General features: G+C 41.1%; 1 protein-coding gene across 1 annotated transcript; it reads right to left on the bottom strand.

The window, feature by feature from the left end:
- Positions 1–13,553: 13,553 nt before the first annotated feature.
- Positions 13,554–16,948, bottom strand: LOC139653073 (dynein axonemal light chain 4). Its single transcript, XM_071530029.1, has 4 exons — positions 16,879–16,948; positions 16,251–16,330; positions 15,625–15,708; positions 13,554–14,632 (listed from the first exon to the last, which is right to left on the bottom strand). The coding sequence occupies exons 2-4, from the start codon at positions 16,320–16,322 to the stop codon at positions 14,468–14,470; spliced, it is 321 nt and encodes a 106-aa protein (XP_071386130.1). The 5' UTR covers positions 16,323–16,330; positions 16,879–16,948; the 3' UTR covers positions 13,554–14,467.

The raw sequence follows: 16,948 nt of genomic DNA, 5'->3' as shown, positions 1-16,948 counted from the left end.
AGTTATGTAACATGAATAGAAGGAGGGAAGGAGAAGGGAAAGCGGAAAAAGAAAAAGTGTTAGAGCAGAGTTAAAAATGGAAGTTAAGAGAGATAGAGAGAGCCATATGGCATAGAACAGAGAAAATCAACCCAAGAGACCACATCAAGCAAATGGAAGCACACATAATGAAGAAAATGGGCTTGATAATGGAGTTAAGGCACCGCTAACTTTTTACACTCTCATTAAAATATATCAACAGATTTAGTAAATCAAGCTACTCCTACATAGCCCTTTAAATCCCATTCTAGTATCTGCTGTTGTCTCTCTATTCACTGGACAAAACTACTCAAGCATGGACATAAAAGGATGCAAATAGAAAGTAACTGAGACGAATGAAGGCACAACTTTCAACTCACCCAGTTTTCTTTCTTTCCAAAGGCCACCACCGCTCTCTCGTTGTTGTTTCTCTGTGGACTGAGGCAGAGCTCCAGCCTCCGCTCACCTTTTATTCATTTGTTTGTGCTTTTCTCCACTTTTTACTTTCTTCACACGGGCAGGGAGCGGTGCCAGGTTAAGGTGATCTGGATACAGATCAATGTGTTTACTCATCTCTTTTAAAGTTTGCCCTTCTCTCTGTCAGTCTATTCACCAGTTAGACTTTTCAAATTCCAATTTAGGCAGGAAAAATGTTGCTGTTATCATCCAGCAGTTCGATATTGTTAGGGGATTCATATTAAGGTCTGCGGTCCCTTAGTGACCCTTTATTGATTTCACTTATGAAATACACCTCAGTAATGAAGGTGAAGGGAGGCAGACAGTTGAAGGGTTTCTTATCCTTGAGACAACTGAGATATTGATTGGGAGGAAACTCATTATTAGGAAGGTGGTTTTGGTGTTTTGACTTTTGCAGTTGGCAACTTTGGCTCTTGCAGTCATTACTATTGGTTGCTTGTAATATTGGTGACCTAGGAATTGAAGCTTATTCTACAGTTGCACTCACTGGAAGTCATTCTGGATAAGAGAGTCAGCTAAATAGCTAAAATTTGAATCTAAATGTTGTACACTTGACCCTCTTTGCAAATTGCAAACTGCCTGACCATCATAAATAACAAACTGAGACTAAAGACTAGACAGCCTGGTGCCATAGAAACAGCTTGAGGACAGACTGTGTTTGTCTGTATGCTGAGGAGCTACTGTAGCACACACACATCCAAAAACTTGACCACGCACTTGGTATATAGACAGCAGGATGATGAAAAATGACAAGCCTGAAACAGCCTTCCTGCACTCTGGATTAATGTTGATGGTTTCATATTTTATTCACGATTTTAAAGGGGCATTAAGGACTGAATCAACACTAAATCACATTTTTTGAGCTGTTAAAATGGTTATATGGCGCCTATATAGTAAATGGCATTAATCCGGGATTTAATTTCAACATTTCTCAGATTAAGCCCTGCATCCGCTTCTAGGGGCAGAGGATCGTTGTTGCACTGCAGTATTTTGCTTTTGACCCCGTTAAATGCCTTGCGATCAGAAATATCTAATGAAGAGGTAATAGATCACCATGCTAAATACTGTAATGATAATATTGATTTGGCATTTTTTATGCTTTTTTTGGATTAAGAACGAGGCTTTTTTCAGTGTTCAAAGACGTAATTTCTTGCAAGCCAGAATCTCAGCACCTAGTGAAGTCATCCAGTCACTGAGTAATCTAGTCACTGAGAGCTATGCGACAGTGAAAACCTTACTTATTGCTTAATCTCACTAATTAAAGAAACTGCAGAGTTCAGCTAATTGTATTTCCTCAGGCAGGTTGTTCCAAATGCTCTACCTTTGTCTTTAATGTAGGCTTCATAACAGTTAAAGTTTTTTGCCTGTGGATCTAAGTCTGTTGATAGAGAGAAATACTGAGAGACAGAAAGAGAGGCAGAAAGGAAGAAACTGTGAGTGTGTCATTTGGAAATGACAATGTAAATATCCGTACAGTACATTATCTTGTCTGCCAGAGGCCTGAACAAAGCAGCCCTCAAAGGCAGACGGTGGGCGAGACAGACCTTTCATATTCTGTGTGTGTTCGTGCTGAGACTTTGATAAAGGCTCAACAGACCTCATGGAGATTCCCCCAGGATACACTGCAACTCGCTCTCTGAAGTACGGCTCTTTAGAATGTGTGTGTGTGTGTGCGTGCGTGTGTGTGTGCGTGCGTGCGTGTGTGTGTGTGTGAGAGCAGACCTGTCCACGTGGAAGATCTGACAGAGTTCAGAAGTATTGAATTGCACGGCACTGTGTATGATGCCATGGTGACGGTCTGACCATATAAAATAATCATACATCTGACTATTTATTTGATATACATATTGTATATACTGAGTGTGCAAAGGAGAGGACCACCTCCCTAATATTGAGTTGCACCTCACTTGTCCTCAAAACTTAACTCAAGATTTTAGGCATAAAGTTTAAAAGTCTTTATTTTCTTGGCTATATCATAATAGAAAAGTTAAAAACAGGACATGAGGCCCAGATAGGGAGAAATCTTTAGTGCCTCACATCTTGAGTGCCTTGGATTGTTTTTTCCCTATAGTTTAATACAACATTTCCCTCTCCAAATATCACCTTTGAGTTTGGAAATACTTTCTGAACATTCATGAGGCCCGGTTGACCCTTTGAATTTTTGTAATACTCACATCTACATCTCTGCTTCACGGATGAAGTGGATTTAACAGGTTCATTCAATAAGGAATCACAGCTTTCACCTGTATAATGTAATTCATTGGTTATGACATTATCTACCCTACAGATACAGTGATAGATAGATAGATAGATAGATAGATAGATAGATAGATAGATAGATGGGCTTTTCTTCTCTTCAGGAAGAAAAAGTGGATGTAGGGAGTCAGAGCCCTTCATTGTAACAAAAAGACACGGATTTCAAAAACAATTCACATCAAAATAACAAAATAACAAGTCCCATCAAAATATTTACACATATGACACAAACAACGCTTTCTTGAAAGAAAACAAAGAGATTAGAATGAGACAGAGAGAGAGATAAAAAGGGGGAAATGACATGCATCTGCCTCTTATTTATTTTCCTAGACATCACTTGTTGGAATCAACTTCCTCTTGCGATTAAGGAAGTTAATTCTTTGGAAACCGATCAGTTTTCCTTACCATACGATCTATTGTCTATTTCAGGACTAACACAGTCTCTTCTCCTACCTTAGCTTACCTTAGCTTTGAAACAACGAGAATAGGCGTGCTCGACTCCAAACTTCAACTTCTTCGGGTGCCAACTCAAGAAACGTAAGCTATATAGAAAAATGTCTTTTATTTGCACAGCAGCCACAGTAACGTATGTGTTTCAGCCCTTGGCCTTCCTCAGTGTTTCTGTTTCCCTAGTGGGAGTGGCCCATATTTATAAACAACCAGGGTCTTCAATTATCAATCAAGCAATAACTGTGCATAGAACATAAGTAAACATAAGAAAATATATTTACAGTATTATATACATATATATATACAGTCATCAATATGAAAACACACGTTTTTTTTTTACCTCAATGCCCTGAAAACGTAGTCTACAGACCTCATGGCCAGTAGCAGTGAAATGTCTGGCTATGGGAGACCGTTCATCTTTGGTCCTGATGTCCCCTCTTATGTTCAGAAATTCTGGTCTTCAGTTCTCTGGTTGTTTTCCCAACATAACAAAAGCCACAAGGACATTTCAGTAAATACACCACATGTGTAGTTTTGCATGTAATTCTACCCCTGACACCTGATTTTTTTGCCTGTATGTGGGTGTAAGAAGTGATCTCCCTTGATCATGGCATTACAATTGATACAGTTGGAACAGGGGAAATTACCAGGAGGGAGGGAGGACAAGAAATGTTTCGGCCTTATATAAAGGTCACTCTTTACCAGATGTCGGAGGGTTTTGGAAAGCACAACCTACTGTAGGGTCGCTGGACAATATGTGCCAGTGTCTCAACACTACCTGTTTAACTTACCTTAGCTTTCACAGTATTTATATAGGAACCAGCCATTGGGAACCCAGGTTAGGGCTGCCTCCTGGTCTGTCTGTATCATTACACACTGTCTGTCTGCTGTATTACATCATTTGCAGAGCTCAGGCTCAGCTACAGAGCAGCACTCCTGGAGCTGGCAGGGGTTCAGTGTTTTGCTGAAGGACACTTCAGCAAGGAGGATGCCTGCTGTCATGGGGACTTGAACCTGGTCCCTCTGGCTGAAGGACGGCCCCTCTAACCACTGCATCAGGCTGCTGTGGCTTTCACCCTTGCCCTTTCAGGAATATAATGTTATTCTCAGGTTGCACTTCTGGATTAGAGCATCGGCTAAGTGCAAGTGAAGCAGAGGAGATGAGTTGGTTGAAACCAAGCAGTGTCTCTTATCACCTTTGAGTTTGGAAATACTGTCTGAACATTCATGAGGCCCGGTTGACCCTTTGAGTGCTTCGCTCTTCTTCATCTTTGTAATACTCACATCTACATCTCTGCTTCGTGGATGAAGCAGATTTAACAGGTTCATTCAATAAGGAAACACAGCTTTCGCCTGTATTCACCGATAGACAGACAGACAGATAGATAGATAGATAGATAGAAGTGGATTCAGGGTGTCAGAGCCCTTTATCATAACAAGACAACAAAGGATTCAAAAACAAATTTTCAAGTCCCATCAAAATGTTTACACATATGAAACATGAAACACTTTCTTGAAAGACAACAAAGAGATTAGAATGAGACAGAGAGAGAGAAAGAAGGGAGAAATGACATGCAGCTGCCTCTTATTTATTTTCGTGTTTATTTAGACATCACCATCTCACATTTGATCATTACTGTGACACTTTGTTGGAATTAACTTCCTCTTGCGATTAAGTAAGCGAATTCTATGGAAATCTTCAAATTTAAACTGAAAACCAATCAATTTTCATTACCATATGATCTATTGTCTATTTCAGGACTAACACAGTCTCTTCTCCTACCTTAGCTTACCTTAGCTTTCACTCTTGCCCTTTTAGGAATATAATGTTATTCTCAGGTTGCACTTCTGGATAAGAGCATCAGCTAAGTGCAAGTGAAGCAGAGGAGATGAGCTGGTTGAAACCAAGCAGTGAATTTTGAAGCCAATGCCGGCAGCGGCAGTTCTTCTAACGTCCACGAGATGCCGGCTCCAAAAAGACTCCAAACCGCCCAACTCCATGAAGTCAATGGGACCACAACCCAACTTCTCACTAAAAATATAAAGTTAATACATTTTTTCAACAAGAGGTTATGGTCTCAGTAGCTAATTTCACTTCTTCTAATGTGTTTCCTTATGGCGATTTTCAAAGTAATTGTGTCATTAATGAGATATAACGGATATAAAATGGGCTTGTTTTCCTAATGATTGACAGCTCGCAGATCATGGACCATCATGGGATCATTTTTTCCCTTCTTTCTTGATTTGGCAGTTTATAAACATGGAGCATAAAGACGGGTGAAAAAAAACATTCTGAAGGATAACTTCAGGCCAAGCAACGTGATGAGAGGCATCAAACAGGCAGCATCTTGTCTGCCTGTGCACCTCCATCTCTTTCTCTCCACTCGTCTGCTTTGGGTTTTTTTCTTCTTTCTCTCTTCTTATCCCAGCTCACCTCCCGGCCCTCTGGTTCTTTTCTTTTTTTTTTACTAAATTTCTCACTTTTCATCTAATGCACTCCCCCTCTCTCTCTCTCTCTCTCTCTCAGTCTCCCACTGATGTATTATAAACGAGCTGCTTCACACTTGATCCAAGACACGTGCGCACAACCACACACAGCAGTCATCTTTTATCATTATCACATCTCCCTCTCCTCGCTGCCTCTTCCTTACCACTCTTTCTCCCTCCTCCATCTTCTCAGTACTTTGCGGGTTGTTTTTATTTCAGGCTGGAGTTGAGCTAATGATATAACTCTAGCCACAGCTGCTGACAGTCCAAATGGACTCAGTGGGAGCTACACACACACACACACACACACACACGCATAAAGACAAACACACACTCGTATTAATATTGGATTGTGTTTCTCATTTCTCAACAGAAAAGCCCACTAGCGCTGCACAGATGAAATATTTATCCCTCCCTTTAGCTCTCTTCTATTCGGCTACTGTCCTGTCGCCCTCCATCTGTACCTGCTGACCGCCCGACCCGTTCCTCTCTTTCTCTCCTACCCTTCCTCTCTCTCTCTCTCTCTCTCTCTCTCTCTTCCTTGAGTAGCTGTTGAAATCTGTGAATTTGGAGTCACTGAACTCTCAAACACCCACTTACTCCCTCTGTCCGCTCCTTTTCTTTACCAGCTATTGAATTCGGTTAGATGTCAGTCACCACACTCTCAGCTACCTGCCCACTCCCCTCTCTCTCTGTTCTCTCTCTCTCTCTCTCTCTCTGATACACACACACACACACACACACACATAAAAACGCTCATGGACACTCCAGTCTTCCATCCGTCATTGCAGGTGGTAAGGAGGTTGCTAAGATACTGAGCTTCTCAAAACAGAGCAGCATGGGGTGAGGACACAATGTAATGGTACCAAACATTGTTAACAGCAACAGTTAAATTAATAATCTATGATATTTTGCATATCAATAACAGTCTACTCCCTCTCTCTGACTGATGTAACACAACAGTGATTCAAGTTACATGCAGCATATGAAAGCTTTTACATTTGCTGCTGTAAACGCCCGCTGTCGACAGCAGCAACAGCGGTTTGTTTGGAATGAACATCCTGTACTGTTTTCGCTGAAGTTTCTCATAAATTAAGAATCCTCCATCTGTCTTTTTTAAAGTTTAATATCGCTTTTACCTTAACTTGTAATTGATTTTCTTCCAGTCCCTGCAAATGGATGATAGCGCACCTATTTTTGAGATTAAAAATTCGTATCCAATTCCGGACACTTACTTTTGTCCGTGTCGGTGTATTCATATACTCAATATTAACCCTTTATTGATCCTTCCTGTACCTTCATAATGTTACAGATACTTGTAAGATGTAAGATTGTAACATTAATCAGCCAATACCGATTCTCTACATGAAGTAACTGTCGCCCAAAGTGGGATTTAAGGCTTCCCGCTAATTGTTCGTGACTAAGTTCGTAACTTAGTGTTTTATATGCTTAAATGTGTATAGATATTTATGAAATTTGATACCTAGCTTCTGAAATGTGTATGAATTTACATCACTTAGCTTTCAGTTGGGAATTCTGTATAAAAAATGCTGGTAAACACCGGAAATTACGTGAGTGACCGAGTGTCCGGAATTGGATACAATTCCGTTACAGAAACTCAAACTGCATCAAGAGAGAATCCAAGGAAAAATACGTCACAGTGATTGACAGGTGATTTCTGGGAAGTGCAGTGCAAGAAAACACCACAGCGATGAGCGATTCACACCAAAGATGGAGACAAAATAAAAAATAAAAATCTGAGGATTACCACTTTGCAAGACAGACATTCACTATTCACACTAAGTGCCTGTTTACTCTGGTGGTGATCGGTTCCTCACTTCACTCAAACTTTCAACAAAATAGCAAAGCAAAGCAAAATAATGAGTCTACATCCTGGGGAATGTATTCAGCGTTTCAGTGTTGAGATTGAGCAAGCCACCAGCTAGAGTCCTCAGTGTGACTCTGTGGCTCTTTGTATGAATATTTAATGAAGTCAAGGAGACACAGGGAGAGGGAGGAGATATATAAAGAGCGTCTGAGGTGAATAATGAATGAGATCCAGCGGAGGGTGGGACCGTGTTTACTGACACAAGACTGACTTGATTCATCGGTGGGGGTGTTAGACTAATTGCAGCAGAACAGTATATGCTGAGTGTACAAAACATTACAAACACGGGCTCCTTCCGTGAAACAGACCGGCCCGGGTGAATCCAGGGGAAAGCTATCAGTGTATTACTTTCACGATAATCCGGGGGAATCCAGATCTATCCCTATCAAATCCACTTCAATCATGAAGGGGAGATGTAGATGTATACGCGGTGGAGAAAGGTCAAAGAAGGATTTTGAAGCCAGAGGTTCTCAATCCTGGTCCTCGAGGCAGAGAGTGCTGCTGGTTTTCTGTCCTGCCAGGTGGTTCATTGAATTCACCAGGGCGTCTCAGGTGTAAATCCCTGATTAGATGGAGAGAGTGAAAGCCAGCAGAGCTCTGAGTCCTGACTGAGAACCATTGAGTGTGTTTACATGCACACCAATAAACTGAATATAGTCCGACTAAGGCAATTCCCCGATTATTCAAGTGTTCATGTAAACAGCAGAGTGTGATTTGCTTGATCAGATAAAGGCCGTTATCGCATTATGAGAAACCCAATTAACACCGCTAGGAATTTGCCCTTAGACTAATTTCTTTTGGTTTTTACATCTGTGCATGAGAGCAAACATAACCGGGTAGAGAACGACTTTCCCCGAAGCAGTAAACATCTACCAGCATGTTCTGTTTGCAAAGTGCAAAGTAATGAGACAGAAACTAGAGATGGGACAATATTCTTATCTCACGATATGATTCGATACAACCACGATATGATGTAATAAATAAAAGTTCAGTGAGAACAAAGTATGGCTGTCCAGAATTCTGTTTATATCTGAGACACAAATCTTTCTAGCGATGGCACTGGCTTGCTAGGATGTAAACAATTTAAAACTGTCAACAGAAAGTGAAAATAATATAATGTGGATGGAGAGCTTGTGAAATTGTGATGGGCAAGCGTCTCATTGAGCTGAGATCATGATTCATTATTCTGCCCCACGCTACGTATTGTCACATTTGTGTATTGCGATATATTGCATGTACAGACCGGCCGGGTGAATCCAGGGGAAAGCTATCAGTGTATTACTTTCACGATAATCCGGGGGAATCCAGATCCAGATATTGTCCCATCCCTAACAGAAACTTGACCAGATGAAAATAATGAGTTTTACGTCACTTAAGGAGAGAAATCCAACTCTGACTCAATCATGTAAATTGGGGTTTTCCCCGTTATCGTGTTACTAGAATGCATGTCAACACGTCAATAAAATTTGGTTGGAATGAAAACCTGCAGACTTTCCAGACTTTTCATGGCACAATTGCCCATCCCTGCAGCTCAATATTAGAAATATGATCCTAATGTTTAGTACACTGACTGATTGTGTGGGAAATGGAGAGATTTGTGCAGTGAGTGTGTGAACAGAAGGGAGAGAGAGAGAGAGAGTATTTGTGAGGCTAGAGTGCAGGCTGACCTGATTCGGGGTCAGGGTGTTCGAGTAAACAGATGCTCAGGTGGAAGTTGCCAGACTCTGCTTTGAGTTGTAATTTGTCAACAAACAAAAGCTGCCTCCCTCGCCGCACTCCTGGGTCAAAATGCCCTCTTCTCTCTGCTGCACTTAACAGGAACACAGGAACATTCTGAATTTTAGTTCTTCTTCCTCTTTGGATACTTGTCACATCTATCTTTCATCTTCGCTATAAAGTATTCAGAACTGTCCCATCCCTACGCTCAGCTCTGGACTAATCTGTTCATATCAAGGATGCATTCCTATATATTTCTGTACTTATGCTCTATTCTGTACATTTGCTTCATATTTGCATAGTTGCCCTGCTTGCACGATCTGTATGAATTACTTGGTAATTAAAGGTCCTTTTTAAATGATCACATTCTGTTCATGTTACCTCCATCTGGGAGTCTGATATATAGATGGTTAATGATGCACATTTGTAGGGCTGCAACTAATGATTATTTTCATTGTCGATTAATCTGCTGTCGATTATTTTCTCGATTAATCAATTAGTTGTTTGGTCTATAAAATGTCAGAAAATGGTGAAAAATGTCGATCAGTGTTTCCCAAAGCCCAATATGACGTCCTTAAATGTCTTGTTTTGTCCACAACCCAAAGATATTCAGTTTACTGTCATAGAGGAGTAAAGAAACCAGAAAATATTCACATTTAAGAAGCTGGAATCAGAGAATTTTGACTTATTTTTCTTAAAAAATTACTCAAACCGATTAATCGATTATCAAAATAGTTGGCAATTAATTTAATAGTTGACAACTAATCGATTAATCGATTAATCGATGCAGCTCTACACATTTGCACATCCTGCACATACAGTTGAGGCCATATATTTAAATACACCTAAGCTAAAGACATTCAAACTCAATTTTTCACAACTCCACATATTTCATGTTACCATACATTTCTTGTGTTAAGTCAATAGGGTGTCTACTTTATTTCCATAAGAAATCATTTCAAAATAATAGCCAAGAAAGATATTTATTTCAGCTTTTATATACTAGAACAGATTTTCAGTGGGTCAAAAGTTTAAATACACTCTGTTAGTATTTGGTGATGTTGCCTTTTAATTGTTTCACTTGAATCAGACGCTTAGGGTAGCCTTCCACAAGCTTCTCACAATACTTTGCCGGAATTTTGGCCCATTCCTCCTGACAGAATTGGTGTAACTCGGTCAGGTTTGTGGGCCTCCTTACTCGGACACGCCTTTTCAGTTCAGTCCACAAATTCTCGATTGGATTCAGGTCAGGGCTTTGTGATGGCCACTCCAATACTTTTACTTTGTTGTCTGTGATCCATTTTGTCACAACTTTGGCAGTATGCTTAGGATCGTTGTCTTGCTGGAAGACCCAATTACGACCAAGCTTCAAATTTTTAGCTGATGTCTTGAGATGTTGCTTCAGTATTTGCAGATAATCCTCCTTCCTCATGATGCCATCTATTTTCTGGAGTGCACCAGTCCCATTTCTAGCAAAACAACCCCACAACATAATGTTGCCACCCCCGTGCTTCACAGTTGGGATGGTATTATTTGGATGGAAAGCTTCACCCTTTTTCCTCCACACATAGCGCTGATCATTGTGGCCAAACAGTTCAATTTTTGTCTCATCTGACCAGAGAACCCTCTTCCAAAAGGCTATGTCTTTGTCCTGGTGATCATCTGCAAACTTCATTCTCGCTTTTTTATGCCGGTCTTGGAGTAGGGGCTTCCTCCGTGCACGACAGCCTTTCAGGCCTTGGCGATGTAGGGCTCTCTTAATAGTGGATTTAGACACATTGGTACCCTGTGCCTCCAACTCCTTCACCAGCTCCTTTGTTGTTGTCTTGGGGTTCAGTTGAACCTTTCGGGCCAAGGTTCGTTCAGCCCTAGGGGATAATTTTCTCCTTCTTCCTGAACGATTCAGTGTCTGTGTGGTTCCAAGATTTTTATACCTGCGTACAATGTTTTGCACAGACGCTCGTGGGACCTTCAGTCGCTTGGAAATCGCCCCTAAGGAGGAACCAGACTTGTGGAGCGCCACAATTCTTTTTCTGAGGTCTTGGCTAAGTTGCTTGGATTTTCCCATGGTATCAAGTGCAAAGAGGCACTGACTCTGAGGGTAGGCCCTTAAATAAAGGTGCACTCCCCATTACAACACAGGTGCATTCCCAATTAGCTCCTAATTATGACAATTGGCATATCACAAGCTTCCAAAAGTAATTCCATCAATTTCTGGAATCTTCCATACAGTTTAAAGAGACAGTCAACTTGGTGTATTTAAACTTTTGACCCACTGAAAATCTGTTCTAGTATATAAAAGCTGAAATAAATATCTTTCTTGGCTATTATTTTGAAATGATCTCTTATGGAAATAAAGTAGACACCCTATTGACTTAACACAAGAAATGTATGGTAACATGAAATATGTGGAGTTGTGAAAAATTGAGTTTGAATGTCTTTAGCCTAGGTGTATTTAAATATATGGCCTCAACTGTATGCTCTTGGACTGGATTGTATACTTGTGTTGAATCAGGTAACAGCATCTGTATCTGTAAAGTCCTTGACAGCAAGATGAAGGTGCTTTTTTTTTTTTACCTTTTGTTATATTTTCTTCTTCCTATCCATATCGTACTCTCTGCTTTTTGATATCTCTCTCTATATCCTAATCTTTGTGGTTGTGTTTTTTATTTATGACTTTGATTTCACTTCTGTAATGATGCAACGATGCACCTCAAACAGCTTGCTAGGACTGGAAGCATTCCTCATTGAAATCACGAAGCACAGCCAGCTGCATGTCTGAGTCTAGCCGTGTCTGTCGGTTTCAATGAGGAATGCTAAACTTGACAGATGTAGAAACTGTTCCCCACAATATGACAAGTGCCTTGGGAGAGAAGTAACGACTATTTAAATGCCACAGTAATGTCCTGTCAATGCAGCTGTCCTTCTTCCCACATTTCTCTGGGAAAACCTGCCTCATCTGCTCTTCTTCATCCACCCTGACAACAGGCTCTAACATTCAATTGTGTACGTTTTTTTTCTTTTTCCATATTAACACTAACCCGTCAATGTTCTTCTCTTTTTTTAGTGGTGTCTGTTCGTCTTCTCCTCAGTATATTTCTGATGCACACAAAATCTTATGAAAGTAGCTCCTTGCAGTTTATTCCAATATGTAGAGCAGACGCTTTCACTCATCTGTTGTGACGTTTTAACACCCGACAGCTGACACTCCACATCTTTTCCTCCACAAGAAAAATGTCTCTTTTGATTCCTAGCAAAGCCTGTGTAGCAGCTCATACTGCATAGCTGTGTGGGATTTAAATCAAAATCTGTGTGCACTGCGATTCTAGTGTTCATCCAACTCCCAATTAGTTTTTGGAATAATATTATAACAAGTGGTTTGAAAAATGTCATGCCCCCAGCAAATCTACCTCCAGGAGATGTATTATCTCTTCTGTAATCTGAGGACCACATTTCCAAAAATTAGCTCTCTAATCCGTGCTCCTGGTCTCACATTCCCTCCTGCACAGCTAATCACATCTCCTCTCCCATATCTTCTTCCGCTACACATTCTAATTTGCTCTTAACTCGACAGAAATCCCTTCTTCCTCTCTCTCCAACTCTTATTGTTATTCTTTTAACGGCACTCCTCTCTTACTGATCTCTCTGGGGTCACAGGAATGGCGGTTGCTTGTAATGTTGGTGCTCGAGGACTTGAAACTTAACTCTACTGTTGCACTCATTCTAACTCTCTCTGAATAAAGCATCAGCTGAATGTAAAATGTAAATGTAGCCTTCCCAGCCCACTAAGTAATCTAGTGAGGAGTAGGGCTGCAACTAACGATTATTTTCATTGTCGATTAATCTGTCGATTATTTTCTCGATTAATTGATTAGTTGTTTGGTCTATAAAATGTCAGAAAATGGTGAAAAATGTGGATCAGTGTTTCCCAAAGCCCAAAATGACATCCTCAAATGTCTTGTTTTGTCCACAACCCAAAGATATTCAGTTTACTGTCATAGAGGAGGAAAGAAACCAGAAAATATTCACATTTAAGAAGCTGGAATCAGAGAATTTGGACTTATTTTTCTTAAAAATTACTCAAACCGATTAATCGATTATCAAAATAGTTGGCGATTAATTTAATAGTTGACAACTAATCGATTAATTGATTAATCGTTGCAGCTCTAGTGAGGAGCACAGAGACGACACTGACGTTCACCTTTTCAGATCAATCAGATCAATCAATCAATCAGATCTTTTCAATCACAATTCAGAGTTTATTGTACAATCAGGTCAGTTCACGCATACCGGTCGATTCCACTGGATCATTAAAACTGGCTTCAACATAAAACAATCACATTTGCTAATATCACCCAGCAGGGTGATATTATCTTATTAGGGATTATTACAAACACCTCTACAGGGAGAAAAACTGGATCTGGTTTAGTGTTGTTTGGCTCCAGAGAGTCTGAGCCCTTCAATATAACAAGAACATGACACTGGTCTTTAAAAAGAATTTTCTTCAAGTCGCATCAAAATATTTACACATAAAAAATATTAAAAATTTTCTTGAAAGACTACAGTGTAACTGGAGAGAGCGAGAGAAAGAGTGTGAGAGAGAGAGACGGTGCGTGAAAGCTTACAGATGGCGTGAACATTTTTCACTGTTGCACAAAATCTGGTCAGACTGCAGAGGAAGGCGACAATGTAATGTTTTTCAAAAACAGTGTGTGTGTCCAGCACACACAAACATACATACACACGCACACGCAGTCCCTGAAGAGAAATAAGGAGAAAGGACATTGGAGACCCTGGCTGGCTGCATTTTTTAGGAGGTGAACTCGTGCTTGCACATGCACGCTCACACATGACAAAATGCGGATCCGGCATCAGAGATGGATGGAGGGTGGAAAGCAGAGAGAGAGCAGTGACAGACAAGGCATGAAAACTTTTTTTTTTTGCCTACCAGCCACAGTGACTGTCGCACTCCAAAATTCACTTTGCCAGCCAACTACATGTTTAGGACAGGATAAGACCTCCAAATGATGGTTCATCACCTGCTACTGCGGCTGTTAGCGCAGACAAACTGACCTGCCGCAGCCAAAACGTAACCAGCATCTGGCTGGTAGCTGGTGTTAATTTCCAGCCTGGTCATAGAAAAAGTCAGAAAGGAGGAGGGAAAGGAAGGATGTGCTAGGAGCATTTCCACACACACACAGCCAGGCTCCCTCCGAAGAACATGTAGAGCAGGTTCTTGACCTCGTGTGTGACCTCGAAGCCGAAGCCCTCGCCGATCACCACATGCCACGAGCTGCCGAACTTCTTGTCCATGGACTCCTTGATCATCTTCGCTGCACTCTGGGAGAGACAGAGAGACGTAAAAAAAAAAAAAAGAAGAAATACAGAATAAGAAATAAATAAGGCATTGTGTGAAACAGAGTAAGGGGCCGTGTCCACCAAAGACCTGCGAAAAAAGTGCTGGTGCTGTTTCTTCATTATTTCCTATGGAAAAGTTGCACTTTCAACGCTTACGACCTAAAACAGGTACCTCACCTGTTTTTAGCACCGTGACGCTGGACCTGTTCTCAAGTTGAAACAATTTCAACTTTGTCTGAAGCACACCGCTCATCAATGTCACTTCAGAGTTCTACCAACCAATAAGGATGAAGCAGGGACAGGACCAACCCGTTTTGTAGCTAACGTTAGCTAAGCTAACGTTTATCATAGCAACAACACCCGGAGACGTCGTCTCAGCTCCTCGCTCAGCTCCTCGCTCCAGCGCTCACCTGACGCTGCCAAAGCGCTCAGCACCAGCGCTGCAAGCGCTCAAGAGGTCGGTGGTGGACACAGGCCCCAAGAATCCCAATGAAGAATATGGTCGACGTGGTGAAGGACTTTAAGACCCCATGAAACACATCTTTACTCCCTTGATTTGATGTGTTTCCTGTTAAAACAGGATGTTGGGGCAGTACATAACGCAGGGAGGGATCATTCAAAAGTCTAATCCAGTGGAATATCAGTCAGGGAGAGAAAGGCAGTTTTATTTGATGGGAGGGGTGGAGGGGCGGGATTGTTCAAAGATCTCTGATATTTTATTGGTTTTTATTTACGCCTACTGGTGCAGCATGATGTCACCATTAAAGATACTCTGTTTTCCAGGAAGTAAAAGTAATGGAAGTTCATTTCATGGGGACATTAAGCCTTACACTCTCAACAAAACAATTGCCCATATCAGGAGAGTGACTAATTCCCTAGCAGGAACCAGTATCTATGGACACAGATGTCATGTATACATCGATTTATAAACAAGCAACAACTGTCATCGAAGAACGAAAGCACAACACACACACCTCATTGTTGGTGGCAAACTTCTCGCAGGCTGTCACACACAGCTCCATGGTCTCCACCCTCATTTCCTCTGGCATGTCTGTGTGCTGCAGACAAACATAGTTGATAATGATCTCCATTTCACTCTTTGAATCTCTGTCTGTCTGTCTCTCTCTCTCTCTCTCTCTCACATCCATATATAATACAGTAAACAGGAATTTAACAACTAAGATTAGTTGTGATTGCCTTAGTTAACTTTGATTCTGCAAGCAACTGACGAGTGTCAGTCACTATGTTAACATGTAATGCAGCAATCTGTGAATTGGGGTATTTTACTTATAATCCCAATGATCTGAACGTATACCTAATCTTCAAGGTGATTCTGATTTTCTCAAGAAAATTAAGTCAATTTAATGCAAACCATCTGACTACTTTTAAGTCAGGATCTGTAGATTTTGCAGTCGCAGCCATGCCTACTTCACATCAGCAGCCAAGTCATACTACATCACAGCAAAAGCTTACTCATCACTTACAAATGCAATTTAGATTTTTGTCATTATAAGAAAGGACTGCTCCCAAATGCAGACAGAACATGTTCATAGGTGATGTGCCCCTGGCTCTTATTTCCTGCCATCGTCCCACTTCATACCCTGATGAGAGGGAAGCTGTTCAGCCTCTTGTAGTCGGCCTCTTCCTTCTTGCCCTCTCCAGTCCCAGCCATTCCGACTCCTGGAAATAAGACGTGACATTTAACAGTTACATCATTACATGGGAAAGAATCAAAAAGATATGTAGCTGCCTGGTCTTGTTGGCTATGAAATGGTACATAAAGAAACATATTCTGGTGCCAGCATCAGCACTGCAGACCCAGCTTGTTATGCCAGTAACAACGCTGTGTATATTGTAACATTACCCGGCCAGAGACGAGGCTAACGTTAGCCAACCTCACTTAGCTAATGTTAGCTAGCCACAAAAAGTGTCTCATCGTCGTTTCTGGCAAAGTAGCTCGTTTCTCCATTTGAAAACACTGTCAAACATCACCCGTTAAGGTTGTTCTGTTAACGTTACCAAGCTTGGTGTGCGTGAACGCAGGCTTGGTCAGGTTAGTAACCGTAGCTAGCGTTTGCTAATTAGCTTAGCTTGTTAGATGGCAACCAGCTGACACTACCGGTTGATGTTTTCTGACCCAAATGCAACCTATTCCAACTTACTGGCGAATGAATACGACTTACATTTTGTTATCGGGTTTTATAAATGCAGTGTTACATGTTACTTACGTGGCTTTTGTTCAAAAGTTTAGCTGTTTGACTCCCGGACCGGTTGTTAAGGAGACATTTTAAACAAGAG

This window comes from Centroberyx affinis, unplaced genomic scaffold (assembly GCF_046629955.1).
Source record: "Centroberyx affinis isolate AG114_WGS23_722 - 3 ecotype Tasmania unplaced genomic scaffold, CSIRO-AGI_Caff_v1 ptg001860l_1, whole genome shotgun sequence".
In the NCBI taxonomy this organism is placed as follows: Eukaryota; Metazoa; Chordata; class Actinopteri; order Beryciformes; family Berycidae; genus Centroberyx; species Centroberyx affinis.
Note: the sequence above shows the minus strand (reverse complement) of the source record. Positions and strands in the feature narration are given on the sequence as shown.